Source organism: Cajanus cajan, chromosome 5 (genome assembly GCF_000230855.2).
Source record: "Cajanus cajan strain Asha chromosome 5, NIPB_CcT2T_4, whole genome shotgun sequence".
Classification (NCBI taxonomy): Eukaryota; Viridiplantae; Streptophyta; class Magnoliopsida; order Fabales; family Fabaceae; genus Cajanus; species Cajanus cajan.
The window spans coordinates 69,213,287-69,229,025 of record NC_138521.1 but is presented as its reverse complement, the minus strand read 5'-3'; the positions used below and the strand labels follow the sequence as shown (position 1 = coordinate 69,229,025).

The window sequence follows — 15,739 nt, the reverse complement described above, 5'->3', positions numbered from 1 at the left end:
AGTATTAGACTCAATAGTATTAGATGTGAAAGAGTATATTAAAAAAATTCAAATCTCATATCGATTAAAAATAAGACAGTTAGAGAGTTTATAAGTGAAGGACAACTTTTACCTTATAATTAAGTCAATTTTGTAGGATTGAGTTACACTTCAATCCACTTTCTTAAGAAAGTGGCGAGAGCTAAACTTAAAGGAAGAAGGTCCAAGCTATTAAGTAACCCCAACTAAATAAAAGTCCTTTCACACAACCAAAATAAATAAACAAATAAACCATTTATTTAAACAATAAAACCCTAAAGCCCCATGTTATCTTTTCATTTTGTTTTTCTCTTTAAAAAAATTTATTAAATGATATGAAACTATTAAGTATACGTACCAACCAACGCTGGTTGATGTAAGTAGTAGTAATTTGTGTCAAATAACCAAGTTGTCTTGGTTTGAATCTTAGTTTTTGAGTATAAAATATACTACGTTACATTGGAGGAAAATACTTATCCTTGTGTGTGTTCACGATTTTTGAGAGAGATTAGTCATTATTTTTGACAATAAATATTTCATATCAATATAATATTATGATTATAAAAAATATATATGTACCACTAAGATTAATTTAGTGGTGGAAGACTAAAGTAATATGCACATGATCTTAGATTTGAACTCTGATATCATCATTAAAAAAATTATTACCTCTAATCCTAAATATAAGTAACTAATTGAAATTTTCTTTTGTCTTAATTATTATAAGCAATAACCATTAGGTTTTAAGGTTATATAGGATTAAATTTCTTGTATACTCTTCATTTATTGTTAAATTTATTTCTTATTCATTTACTTATAACTAACATTAAATATAACGATCATTTAAAGTCAATGGTGTATTTAGATTAAAACTCGAATTTATGATATAAATTAAAAATAACCATATTAATTACTTTTTTAATCTTGATGATTTGTTATATGTTGCTTATAATTAGGGTCGAAGATAATGTATATTAAGTATACATGATTTCAATCAATTTTCACTTGACATATAATTATACCTTTTTAATTAATTTAAGATTGAATTAAATGTATTCTACAAAAAAAATTATCTTGTAGTGATACACATCCTATAGTGACACAATATTTTTTACTAAAAACTATTTCTACCTACATTATAAATACAATATATATTGACATATTATTAGTATAGGTATAACATATAATGACACGTATCAAATAGATTTATACCTACATATATTATATCTATAATAATAACACTTTTTATGTTATTATATGTAACATTTCTTATAGTGATAATATCAAGATGAGGTTAAAGTGCGACACATAAATTGAATGAGATTATAAGCGATATGAAAATAATAAATATTTTATCTCTCTTCATAATAATATAATAATAAAATAACATTAAAAAGTAAATAGTAATTAATAGGGTTAATTTTTTAGTTTTGAAAAATTAGAGAAAGAGTGAACTATAAGTAAAGCTTTTTGTTGATACATAGCACCTGCAATTGATAAAAAAACAATGGATGAGAAGGGAGAGAAAGAGGAAAACTCGAAACCATCGTCTACTACAGAAAATTTTGTGGCATTTTCTGATGAGATTTCAAACATGAGCTTCCCTTTCTCCCCTGCTTTCTCAAGCATATTTGACATGATGTCACCACTGCCACCCTCTTTGTGTGACGATCCAGAATTTTCTGACTTTGGTGGTTTCATGGACATGTTGAGTCTCCCCGATTATACTTGGCACCAAAACATTGTCACCACATCAGCACCACCACCACCCGAAATTACCCAACCACTTCAATCACTGCCCAGTCCTAATGCCCCCAATAGCTTTGAGGTTGTCAATACTTCACTGTCACCAAACTCTTTGCCGATTTTGTCACCACCGAATGAAGTCACCGACAAAGCTACAGAAAACAAAAATGAAACGAAAGACGAGACCATGAATAGTGACAAAGGAGGAGAAAACAATGATCAAGACAAGATTAAGAATCAGTGAGTAATAATAATAATAATATTTTAAATTAATTTTATTAATCTTAATTTAATTTGTTAATTTCCAAGAAAAATAAAGGAATTAATTCTATATGTATGTTATTCAATGCGCTTGTATCAAATAATAATAAAACGAAGATAAAGTCAGTTACAATTGCAAAAAGACAAGGTTTTGAGTTTTGACAATTGATGGAGATTATATTCATTGCACTTAAAAATTTAAAATGGGTTTCTTCATCTGTTGTTGCCACTGTATTTTCTCACCGATTTCATCTTCTCGTACTTTTGATTTCTTTCATTTGTTTTCATTATACAAACCCAACACACACACAAAAAAATAAAAGAGTTATTTATTATTTATTATTTATTATATTTTATTTTGATACAATTCCATGCTTAGGCTGAAGCCAAAGAAGAGGAACCAAAAGAAAAAAGAGTCGAGAGTCGCATTCATGACAAGGAGTGAAGTGGATCACCTTGAAGATGGCTACAGGTGGCGCAAGTACGGTCAGAAAGACTTGAAAAACAGTGCACATCCCAGGTATATTATTGGGAATTGATGTACATTTCATCTCTCAATTCTCATAATTATATATCTTAGGGTTTTGATTCTGTCTGTGGATTGATGCAAAACAGGAGCTACTATCGTTGCACCTTTCCGAACTGCGGCGTGAAGAAGCGTGTGGAGCGTTCGACAGAGGACCCTTCGGTGGTGATGACAACTTACGAGGGCACGCACACGCACCCTAGCACCGTCCCGTTACCACCAAAAGTGGGGTTGGTGCAGAAAGCAAGTGGGTCTGGAGGCCCAAGCGGAGTGGCTTCAGCAAACTATGCACTGCGACAACAACATTCGCAACGCCAACAGGAGTTGGAGCAACAAGCACTTGCAGCGGCTGCGTTATATAACTCCACCTCGACGTCACCTCTGAATGTTGTTAACGCCTCTTCTTGCATTAACTTTGGAAACATGAACATCTCCTCCATCACTGGCTTCCTCAACAACCAAGAAAATCGCCAAGCTTTTGTGCCCTCTAGAGTGGTCAATCCTCCTCCTCATGCTCTTTTGAGGGACAATGGTGGCCTTCTTCAGGACATTATTATGCCATATCGCTCATGAGGAATGGAGATCGTCTCTAGCTAGCTCATCATACCCATCATCCATCATCCATCATCATCATATACTCATATTTCGCTTAATTAATAATCAATAATCATCCAACTTAATTATCAACATATCATGAAAAGTGAAAACCTTTCTTGGACTCTTTTGTGCTTTGGAGGGTTGCCATACAGAAACCTCACTGCAACCCTTGTGTTCGTATGAGACGATTTCTAGGTTCTCACTTTTTATAATAAAATATATATGGATAGACTATATATGTATTTTTATTTTCCGGCTTCAATTTTTCTTTTCCCCCTTTCTTCTATGGGTTAATCTTTGCAACTAGATATTTATTCACCCATGAGCCATTTTCTTTTCTTTTCGAAAAAGATATTAATATTTTTTTTCTTTCATTTTTCTCTTGTTATCCGCATTGTTTTATTCTCTATTAGTATTTCTCCGTAACCATGATCTTTTGGTTCGATAGGATTTTTCGCAGTGGAAATCCCAATGTTAGGATTAAGGTTTTCCCTTAATTTGTTCAACTAAACACACATAACTTAGATATAATTTCTTAAATATAATTGATATTATTTTCTAAACAAAGTTAATATTTTACCTTAATATGATTATAAATGCATAATACTAAGGTAAAATTGCAATTTTAATTAGAAAATAACATCAACTATATCTAAAAAATTATATTTAAATTTTATTCATTTGTTAATTAGAAATGTAACACGTTTTTTTTTCTTCAAAGTATCACTTTAAATATTTTTTTTGTTGCTTGCTAAAATTTAATAAAAACCATAATTTTTGTAGGTTTTATTTTTTGTTCAATACATTTTTATCTTTATTTTGAAGCTTTTAATAACTTTTATTCATTTAGTGTGGATGTTAAAAAGTGTGCTAAAAAATGTATTACTAGTTAACACAGCTAGTTAAAATTATAATAATTTCTGATTTTTCAATATCTTACTAATAATAATCATTTTTTTTCTAATATGAGTATTTCTAACTTCCTGTGTTAGAAACTAATCTTGCCCCATGATAATTATTGTCATTGGTTCGAAAAATTTTCACATATGATAGGAAGCAAATATAGAATTTCCTACCATATAGATTATTTCACAATATATGAGTACATAGTGTCTAACCACTACATTCATTCTTTGAATTACTAATAATCATTTATTATATATGATGTAAAAAAAAATCATTTATTATTGACAGAGAGAACAGTAATACATTTTTTCTTAGTAAAATAAAAACTCATTCTTATTAACGTTTAGTTTAGAACTCTTGAAACATTAAATAAGGAATTTAATACATTATTAAATTTTTATAGTATTTCAAAGAATAAATATTAAACTATTTTCGTATTATAATATAATAAATATTTTTCAACTTTATTTTTTTTAATATAGTAAATGATTTTTACTATATTGAATACTTTCTGTGTACTTTAATTACTTCTTATTAATAAAGGCATTAAATATTTGAATTTATTTTCTTTACGATGAGTAAACTTCAAAGATGCGCAATGTAATTAGATTGCATTTATCGCTGATTTAATTAACTTAGTTTAAATTAAATCTATAAATATATCATCACTTGTGCACTTTAAATATTTTTTATTAAAAATAAGGCTTTTTTTGTAATAATTATTAGTAAAACTTGTAAGAAAAATATAACAGTGCTACTCTAACATGTGTCTTTCACTTTCATTTTCTCTATACATCCCACCTCTTTAATGTCTATAAAAAAAAAATTTGGTACGTTTATTTTAAAAGGTAATGTGTTTTCTTATCTTTGTTACACGGTTACAAATTTTATTTCAGAAAATACAATACGTTTTTGAAAATGAATTTTTTTATCATATTCTCATGTTTTTATTCTCAAGGTGAATATGTTGATTTTCATAATGTGAAAATTAAAACTTTTATCTTTATTCATTTTAACACCTACTTTTATAAGAACATTCTTATCCCTATCCAAACACATTTTTGTTAAAATACTTGAAAATGTCATTCTCATCATTATATTTTTGGGAATGAAATCGATAACTTGAAACGAGCTTCTTTTCATCAGTATGAATTGTTTGACGCATTTTGTTTTTTTTTTTTTACTGTATCAAGGATTGATGTTCAACTTTTGTCTTAACAAGAGGTATTATTTTACTTTTGTCAAAGATTTTATATCAATTATGGATAAAAAAATTATATAATATATAAGTGAAACACAATTATATTATGTTATAAATCAGTTTCGTATAAGGTTGAATTGGGTACAAATTTATTTTTTAAGAATTTATAAAATGTGTAAACTTGGAAGTTATATATCTTAATATTAATTATACATTTATAAATAATCCAAGTGGGTCCGTTTGTTTACACTTAAAAGGAAGTATTTTTTTATATAAGTGCTTTTAAAAAAAATCTATAAAAATATATAAGATTTACTTCTTAAAAAAAGTATAAAAAAAAACTATTTATTTTAAGAAAAGAAGTTTAGACAACCATATTAGAAATAAAAAAAAAAAGTATATTTTATTTAAAAATGTATTTTTATAAGAAAAAAAAAAGTATAAACATACCAATTCATTATCTAAGAAAGAACTACTCATTATATATACATTATATTTTGTTTGAAAAAACATTGACTTAAGCGCACCTTCCACTTCAGGATGTTTCGAAATTAAAAAAAAATAAAATTAACTCACAGCAAATTTTAAAACTAAATAAATAAAATCAGTCAGTACTTATATAACTGAAAAACCATAATACAAAAAAAAAAAAATGAAACTTCTCGTATTAATTAAAATTAATTTTTATATGTCAATTTTTTAGGATATTATTTTAGAAAGATAAACTATATAAATTAATGTTAATTTATAAGAAAAAAAATATTATTCTATATCTTGAATTTTTTAATAAATATTTGTTAAAATTATCTAAACTAACTCTCATCAACTTATGCTATATTATGCTGAGTGCCGCGATATGTTACAGTGCAACGAGACTATCATTGGATAAACAAGAGGCAGCAAGACAAATATTGCATTGTGCAGTTAGTTCATAAGCATTTGTCTTGTTAGTTTAAATTGGAAGTTGCTAATATTTTTTAGGAGGATGATATGAACGTATTTTATATGGTTTACTATATATATAGTTCTAATGTGATGTGCGAATGATTATGAAATAGAGCTGTACTATTATTTAAAATTGTGTATATATCTGTGATAGTGATCACAAATAAATTAAGATTTTTGGGTGATGATAAAAGAATCTTCCTTAAGCTTAGAATTAGGAGTAATCGGAAATTAAACAACAGCATAGCTATGTACGTCTCGATGATATATAAATATATACAAGCCTTCTAATTATCTTATATTATCCCCAACAACAACAAAAAAAAAAACACTTTTGTGGACATGCATGCATGCCATTCACAAATTTAAAAGAAAGAAAGGAATCATGGGCATGATTAAAAAAGTGATGGCTAGTTTAGACATCCAAAAAAAGTTAGTTTATTGATAAAATGTAGAATTAGCAGAAAAAGAGAGGAAAGTTGAAGCAAAAGAAGAAAAATACAAAGAGGTAAGGTTAAAAAGGAACAGAAGAGGATTGTATTGTAATGCAAAAGAACATGTAAGCTTAGCAAGCAACGGTTGGTTATCACTTATCGTAGCATATGGCTTCGGAAGAGTGTGTTTGAAGCAATCATGGAATATACCAAAACCGCGTAAAGTGCATTTGCTTTCAATTCCTGTTTCAGTGAACGCCAGCCGTACGATCACCTAGGAGCGACACACAATCTGATGCCGCCACGTGTACTCCACCGCTTGTGGGCCTCTCTCTGGCTATTGGGCTCCACAACCTTCATCGTGAGGTGACGTTCCCTGCTCACAAAATATATTTATTTAACAAAAATCTTTTATTTAGTTTTTATGCCTTTAAATTACTTTATCTTATTTACAAAAATTAACAGTTAAAATACTATGAATTTTTGTTAGAGCTTTGTCAAACAGTGCACATTCATGACTTTTCAATATTTTCTGCTAGAATAGTGAAAAAACATATTTCAAAAATGTAGTAAATTACGTGTCTGTGAAAACTTAGAGCACCGAAATTGCGGTCAATTTAATTGAAAACTAGTGTTGTTACTTAAAAGTGATTGAAATTTTTGTATGATAGAAATAATTCTGTTGGGTGCATGCAGAAAGAAATCACTACAATATGTATGGTTTTATTTTCAATTAGAATATGAAAATAAAATTAAATAAAAAATAATAATCCACCTAACTTAAAGGCCCAATAAATTTTTGAAGAGCATTTATGACTCTCTCAAGTCTCAGCAATCCATCGTCTGGGCTCTTGCCCCGTTTTGTAATGTAAAAAAAAATCTCAAAAATAGGAGGGAAAGTAAAATAATAGTATCATTTATACTATAATATTTTTAATATGAAATGAAACTTATACGAAACTCGTCAAATGAAGTGTGTTTCAACTTATCTATTCAGTCCATCAAATTCTGTATTTAGGGTACAATAGAATAAAAAATAAGAATAATGAAACACCAATTCATTGAATTTTAGTGAAATTAAAAAAAAAAAAAAAAAAAAAGTGGCATAAATGCAGGTGGGGATGGTTTTAAGATTGAGTGATCTCTGGTTAAAAATTTTAATGAGGAATGGGTGACGTGGAAATGACGTGAGGACTTGACTGGGAGAAAGTGTGAGGCATGGAAGGCACGTGCCGAAGCTTCTAACAGACGACGACGGTGGTAAGTGGTAAGTGGTAAGTGGTAACAAGGCGCAGCACACAACGTTGTACGCGTTAATTGTTTTTAATTTGTTTTTCTGAAAAACTTTTTTTTTTTTTTTTTTTTTTTTTTTATTTAATTTTTGGTTCCCTTTTAGTAGTTTGAAACTAAAGTAACTCTTTCTATTAGCTTTCTCTCCCTCAAGTGCTACTCGCTGGATTTTATCCTTCAAACGTAAGCGCTGTCTGCACGAACATGAACACGAGCACGAGCACCAGCATGAGCATGAGCATGGGCATGAACTTCGCTTTCTCCACCATCTTTGACACCATGCCACTATCTTCATGCGACGATCCAAAACCTTCCAACGTTGCTGGCTTCATGGACATGCTCGCTCTTCCTGATTATTCTTCTTCTTTATTTGATTGGCCTCAAAGCATCGCCGCCACGTCAGCACCACCGCCACCCCAAACCACCCACGCGCTTCCCTCGCCGCCCGGAGGCTCCGAGGTCCTCAACACTCCGCCGTCGCCCAACTCCTCGTCGGTTTCCTCCTCCTCGAATGAAGCCTCCGCCACCGCCGCCGCCGCCGCCGTCAACAAAGCAACGGAAAATGAAAATGAAGCAGAAGAAGAAACCATGGAGGCAGGCAAAGGAGAAGAAGACAAAGATCAAGACAAGACTAAGAAACAGTGAGTTTTGACAATGGATGGAGATTATATGTTCATTGAATTTAAGATGGGTTTCTGTCGTCGTCTATTTTTGCTATACTGTCTTTTCTCACCGATTTCATCTTCTCTTACTTTTGATTTCTTTTATTTGTTTTTATTCTACAAACCCAACAAACAACAAAAACATGTTAATTATTATTTGTTTATTTTGCTAAAATTTCATGCTTAGGCTCAAGCCAAAGAAGAAGAACCAAAAGAAGCAGAGAGAGCCAAGAGTTGCTTTCATGACAAAGAGTGAAGTGGATCACCTTGACGATGGTTATCGGTGGCGCAAGTACGGTCAGAAAGCCGTGAAAAACAGCCCACATCCCAGGTATGAATAATTATTAATCAATATTATGTGTACATTTCATTTCTCGTAGTTATCGATATAAGTTTAGATTTTTTTTATAAAAAAAAATACTTTTTATTTTATAAGGTCCCAAAAACTTTTTAAAATTTTGATCGGAATGTTTGTTGTATTTGTGGATCGGCACTCTTATAACTAAAACATAATATTTCTTGGTGTGTATGCAAAACAGGAGCTACTATCGGTGCACTACTGCGAATTGTGGTGTGAAGAAGCGCGTGGAGCGTTCCTCAGAGGATCCTTCAGTAGTGATGACAACGTATGAGGGCACACACACGCACCCCAGCCCCGCGGCGTCACGAGTGGGACTCGGGTTCGTGCATGAAGTAAGTGGGTTGGGAGGCACAACTGGTGTGGCTTCGACAAACTATGCGTTGCGACAACAACAGTTACATCGCCAACAGGAGTTGGAGCAACGAGCACATGCAGCAGCTGTGTTATATAACTCCACCTCAACGACACCTTTGGATGTTATTAACACGTCTTCTTGCATTAACTATGGCAATACGTCGTCGTTGAGTGCCTTCCTTCAGAACCAAGAGATTCATCCAGGTTTTGTACCATCTAGGGTGGTGAATCCTCATGCTTTTGTGAGGGATGATGGGCTTCTTCAGGACATTATTGTGCCAACGCAGATGAGGAATGAGGGTAATGAAGATCATGCGTAGGTGATGATCATCAAGATGTAATCATATTTTGGATCAATTAGTTCATTATTTAATTAATGATTCAACTTATGATGATATTAATTATTTTAATTATTTGCTTGTATATTAATTATATTATATATGTTGGTATGGTATATGTATGGTTGGTTGGTTCTCTAGCTAACTGAACACATGATGGAAAATGAAAACCTCTATGGGCCTCTTGGGGGTGTTTTTTCTTAATTTGTTCAATTACTTGCTTGCGGTGAAATCTTTTAGCTAGTTGCACCTTTTCCAACTCAGATACTAATGGCAGAGAGACTTTATGTGAGAAAGAGAAAGTCAAGAACGTAGGTTAACAAGCAATGGAGCAAGGAACTCTATCTATATGATGAGGGAAATTTAAGAAAGAAAGATGAAAACTTTGTATGAGAGAGTGTTATGATTGCCCCATGACTTGACACAATGCATGAGGTATGGTAAAAGTTGCAAACATTATTACTTGAGTAGTACCGTTTAGCTTTTTGAATGATGGCTTTTCTCATCATCTTCCCTATAAGCTACATGCAAAGATGGGCTTCAGCTATTCAATGATGATGTGTGCTTCCTCTGGGAGGGAAATAACTAGAGCATGGATCGTTTCTTGTTGATAGCAGAAGATATATGAATGATGTGAGATATTGGTTTACATGGTTCTCATGACCTAGCATAGCATATAAGTTTAATTTGTAATATAGCAGAAGCCATTGGCCATGCTTGGAAATTTTTAGAGCATATGAATTGCCCGCTATACTTGATACTCACTCGACCTATGAATATAGTGCATACCAATTAATCATCCACCTAGCATTAGATGATATGACAATATATATTGAATTCTACCCTTAGTTTAATTGCTTTCTATCACTTCTCATATCAATATATATATATGGACTACTTAAGTTGAACGTGTGTGGGGATTAGATTAATTAGTTGATGCTTAAGGGCACTTTGTTTAAGGGACATGTAGGGGGATTAGATTAATTAATTGATGCTTGAAGAAAATTGGTGAGTTTCTCCTAAATTACGTTTAACCAAAATTTTGTATAATTGTCGTAAAATTTAGCTATATGCAGTTCTAACATGTCATAGTTTTTATCTTGCAAATATTAATATTCAATACAAAATTATCTATCTTTTAAAATAACTATCCATAATCAATTTATGCAGGCTTTTTTAATTTTCTGCGCTGTTTCAAATTGAAATTCGTTAAGAGACTATGGAGAGTTAAATTCCAATGATATTCAATGTCTTCAAAATAGAGGAGGGGCTTCAATGTTTGAAAAAATTATGTAGAACTGGAATTAATTCTTTTGCAAAAAGAAAGAGAGAAAGGAATATTGCTGTGGTGGCTGGGGATAACAATGTGCTAATTGTTAGACACCGTCCAGGAATACGATGAAGGAAGAAAGATAAATCATACAAAGAGATTCTTTACAAACATTGCATGAAATGATGGATCAAGAATTTAGTAAAAACATTCTACTTTCTCCCTCCATGCATATATATATATATATATATATATATATATATATGGTCAATAAGAATTTAGTTAGTAAAATATCTTACTTCGAGCATTTTTCTCTAAATATTTTCATACCAAATAACGCTACTGAATGGATGAATTTGGAAAGAATTACAAACATGATTGAGTCAAGTTCGTTTTGAGTTTGTTAAAAAGTTTTAAAGTTTTTATCTTTTATCCCCAACCGTTGTAATTAATTTCCTGTTTAAGAGATTTTTTAGCTTTCAATTATTGATACCTCAAAGGGTTTATTAATTTGTCATAGATACTCTTCATTGTGATTTTTGAGAGGTTTGAAGTGAATTTATTATTAAAATTCTGTGGTTTTAAATTTGCTAAAAGTGAGAGAATACTTTAGATTGACAATTAAATAATGTGTGTATACTCTTAAGATAAACTAGAAGTCTAGAAGTATTCAGGAGGAAGATATGAGTTTGAAACCAGCAAGTATACAAATAAGGATTCTCTCACTCTATTTCTTTATTATTGTAAAAAAAATGTCTCAACATGAGGATTTTAATAGAGGAACACTTTAATTAAAACATGCATGGATGTACGACACACACAATACTAACTGAAAAGGAAAGGTTTAATGGAAAGGTCAGAACTGTAAATGATTTTAAATTACAATTCACAGTAGGACTATGGAAGGATTTAAACACCGAGGTGAACTTCATACTATATTTTAAGATATCAAATTTATTGGATCTTGTAATTCATATTAATATTGCTCAAGGTATTTATGTTTATTTAATATTAAACTTTCATTCACAATTGTATATAAATATGGTAGTATGAACGCAAACAGATAAGGAAGAAGAAAATAAAAAGAAGTGGTCACTTTTTAAAAAATGAACAGAAATTCGATTTAATGAAGCTTTACCAATTTTTCCACAATATTGCTGGTGATGAATATTCTCTGCCTGAAGCTATGGAGAAAAATGTTTTGTGATCCATTTAGAGTGTGACTTTGTATTGTATTCCCAAACTTTCCAGCCATACAACTTTATGTTATCGAATTGCAAAAGGCAACAGAAAAATCGTATCTACTTGTAATCCAACTGGTGCAGTGCCAATTAATTTGATGCTTTATAATAGAAATCGAATCAAGGAAGTGAAAGGAGCTAGGTCTAGTCATTTGCATACAACCCATATGATTCGTTGGAAGCATCTGAATCCAAACTCCAGTAGAAAGAGTTACACAATTCAATAGCCAATTAAATGTTACCATACAATAAACACATTTTGCATGGAAACAAGATTTACTTTATATTTTAAATTAATGCCTATATTTGGGTAGCCTTATCTTCGATTAAATGAAACACACACCCATTAAGACAAGTTTCAAAATTGGTGGAAAACTGATCGGGTGAGTTTGTCAACAATTTCGTTATTCCTTACTTGTTTTGCAAGTTTAGGAATATGTCAGACAAAAGCACTGTGTGTTAAAAATGTGGCAACCAAGGTGTTAACTTCTTGATAGAAAACTCTTCAACTTTTCTAGCTTCATAGTCATTTCAGATAATTATGATTCTTCAAGAAAAATAAAAGCCTCCCAAACTAGGAGGGAGAAAAATGGATGATTCCGAATCATTAGAATATTTTGGTGCCGACCGTTAATTGGTCGTTCGAAATTATTGGTCAACTAATGAAAAAGTTTGCTTATAAATCATAAATTGTATAACGCATATTGTGAATGATTGAGGTAATGAAGAGTGAAGATAGATAAAATATTTTGCTGTATCATTCCACAGAACATGTTTCAGGAAAGAGAATGAAATAATATCTTAGTTTATGGACTGAAATAAGTATAGATATATCTAAGTCAAATGGATATAACTTGGGCATAAAACCAAACATAATAACAAATCTTTCACGTACAATAAAAGGTGGTTCAAATGGATGCTTATAGTATTTTTGTGCAGAAACCATCAGACATTAATCTTTATTAATAGTTAATTTATATACTTCGTAAAAGCGTTTTCATCATAATTTCGATTAATCTATATTAAAAGTAAAAATAAATAAAATTAAAAATTAAAAAGAGTAAAAATAATAAGATGGTGGAAAGTAAAAATTAGATGTGTGAATGTTGAAAACAATTCAAATTTTTAAATTTAAATCTCTAAAATATTATTTAGATTTTAAAATATATTGATTCTTTTATGATATTATTTAGAATTAAAATATATTGTATTTGTTTTAGATATTTGTTTCTTTTTTTTAAATTATGATGTAAAGTCAATAAATAGAGATTCTTAATATAAGAAGAATCACCTAACCTGAAGAGGGATTACCGCCTTAAATGAGAGAAGAGGTCATATGAAGGAGGATTTTCAAGTTTCATCAAAAAACTTGTGAATGAGGGTTTTCAAGTTTTGCTAGAAAACTTGTAAGAGAGAGGTTTACAAGTTTCACCCATAAAACTTGTGAGGAATGGGTTTTCAAGTTTTGCCAAAAAACTTGTGAGGGAGAGGATTTCAAGTTTCACCCATAAAACTTGTGAGGAAGGGGTTTTCAAGTTTTACCCACAAAACTTGAAGATGAGATTTTCAAGATATATATATATATATATATATATATATATATATAATACATTTCAAAATAGATAATGAACATCTGTGTGATCTTTTTTTTTTATTTCTTTTGTAGGATTGAGTAAGGTCAAAATTTACTATTCCAAGTGTTAATGTATATACCTTTATTAATTTTACATTTTAGAATATATGAGTTATCACAGTTCAAAAATTTTAAAATCTAGCAAACATTTAATAAAAAAATATCAACAAACAAATATTTTCTACAAAAATAATTATCTAATTCTAATTCTTTATTGCACTTGAAGATATGTAAGAGATCACTCACTCTTATATAAAAAGATAAATAATATCAACCTTCTATTTTTTCATAATAATCTTTATAAAATTTAAATTTTGAAAATAAACAAACATACATAAACAAAATAAATATTTGTCATAATTAGTTTTTATTAAATATTGGATGAGATAAATAATTTATAAATTACAAATAACACTTGTTTAATTAATTAAAAGTAATTGTATGACGAACATTATAGGATTTTAACACCTTTCGTACATGTAATCAATTCTTGAGCTTAGAAATTGGTTTTCAAAAACCATTTTATTTTTGTGTTTTTTCATATAACTTTCTTAATAAAATCCTTTGAATTTTAATGTATTTTTGTCATCTGACAGGACCTAGGTTACTCCAACATATGATTATAGGTTTCTTAAAATTAAAAAAAAAAATGCATACATAAGTAACTTTTTCTTGTGAGTTGCTAATATCACTACAACAAAATTTGTTATTAGTGACAATTATTTAATGGAAATAATTTAATTGCCGCCATATGTAAAAATATTAATGGCTAATATATAATAGCTACTAAAAATATATTTATATTACACTAAAGTTTACTATTAGCGACAATTATTTATTAAAAAAAACTTAAGTCCCACATCGATTAGAGATAAGATAATTAAATAGTATATAAGTGAGTAATAACTATCACCTTACAAGTTCATTTTATAGGATTGACTCCTAATTCATTATTCTAAATTGTATCAAATCACTCATTGTTACAAGTTCAATAGTGCTATAAAACAATTAGATAGTAACTTTCACCTTATAAATCTCACATCTCTTAAAATACAAGACAATTAAAAAATATATAAATAAAAGACAACTCTCATCTTACAAATCTCACATCGAGTAGAGATAAAAATGTATATAAGTTATGAATTTAGAAAATGAAATTATAGGAATAAATTATTTAAAGTAAAGGAGACAATTGAAAAAAAATAACTTTTAATAGCATTTAAAATGGCTACTAGAATTTCCACTAAAAAAATAAGTTTTTTCGACAATTTATTAGATCTTTACCGGCATTTTATATAAATGCCGGTAATAGTATTAGCGACACTGGATACACCAGCCATTAGTTAAATGCTGGTAAAAAAAATAATGACCATTTATATGGCCGCTAAATAATAAATTAATTGCCACAAAAAACTAATTTTGGTGTAGTGTATTTATGTGTGTACATGTAGGAGAGAAAATGTGAAATATTGTACAGAGAGAAAATATATTTGTGAGTTAAAATAATTTTTGGATAAAAAAATTGTACTGGATTGAAAATTAAATTGGTTGCTTAAAATTGAAGTTGCATGAATGAATCCACTTAAAAATATAAAGTGAAATACTTATTTAAATAGCATTATAAATACTCTTATATCCTCCTCTTAATTATTTATTATAGAGAAATCTATGTTGGTGGCAATCAATTTGGATCTATACTTTCTATTTGATTAGTGCAAAAATTTAGCCCAAAATAAAATAAAAACATTTTCATAAAAGAAATTTCTGACTAAAAAAAAAACTATTGATTAAAGATATAAAGAAACATTAAAAAAAATTTATATTTATGGTTGAGGGCAATTAATAGACTAAAGCAACTCAAAAATGTTTTGAAATTCAATTCGATAACTAATTTGTTAAATTTGATTTATAAACTAACCTTGAGTTTGATAAATAAATTAGTCGAATTTGAGTTGG

The 15,739-nt window shown here is 29.6% G+C and overlaps 2 protein-coding genes across 3 annotated transcripts; both read left to right on the top strand.

Annotated features, from left to right (window-relative positions):
* Nucleotides 1-1,506: 1,506 nt before the first annotated feature.
* Nucleotides 1,507-3,546, top strand: LOC109811048 (uncharacterized). The gene is made up of 3 exons (XM_020374682.3): nucleotides 1,507-2,004; nucleotides 2,405-2,545; nucleotides 2,641-3,546. Exons 1-3 carry the CDS (start codon nucleotides 1,526-1,528, stop codon nucleotides 3,122-3,124), a joined length of 1,104 nt encoding a protein of 367 aa, XP_020230271.1. The 5' UTR covers nucleotides 1,507-1,525; the 3' UTR covers nucleotides 3,125-3,546.
* A 4,495-nt stretch (nucleotides 3,547-8,041) lies between these two features.
* On the top strand, nucleotides 8,042-10,965 carry LOC109811023 (putative WRKY transcription factor 48). Of its 2 annotated transcripts, XM_083075830.1 has the most exons (4): nucleotides 8,042-8,565; nucleotides 8,774-8,917; nucleotides 9,126-9,621; nucleotides 10,810-10,965. In XM_083075830.1, exons 1-3 carry the CDS (start codon nucleotides 8,129-8,131, stop codon nucleotides 9,619-9,621), a joined length of 1,077 nt encoding a protein of 358 aa, XP_082931956.1. In that variant the 5' UTR covers nucleotides 8,042-8,128; the 3' UTR covers nucleotides 10,810-10,965. The 2 variants fall into 2 exon arrangements, with proteins under 2 accessions (XP_082931956.1, XP_020230242.1); XM_020374653.3 differs by lacking the exon at nucleotides 10,810-10,965 and having other exon boundaries at nucleotides 8,043-8,565; nucleotides 9,126-9,843.
* Nucleotides 10,966-15,739: the final 4,774 nt, after the last annotated feature.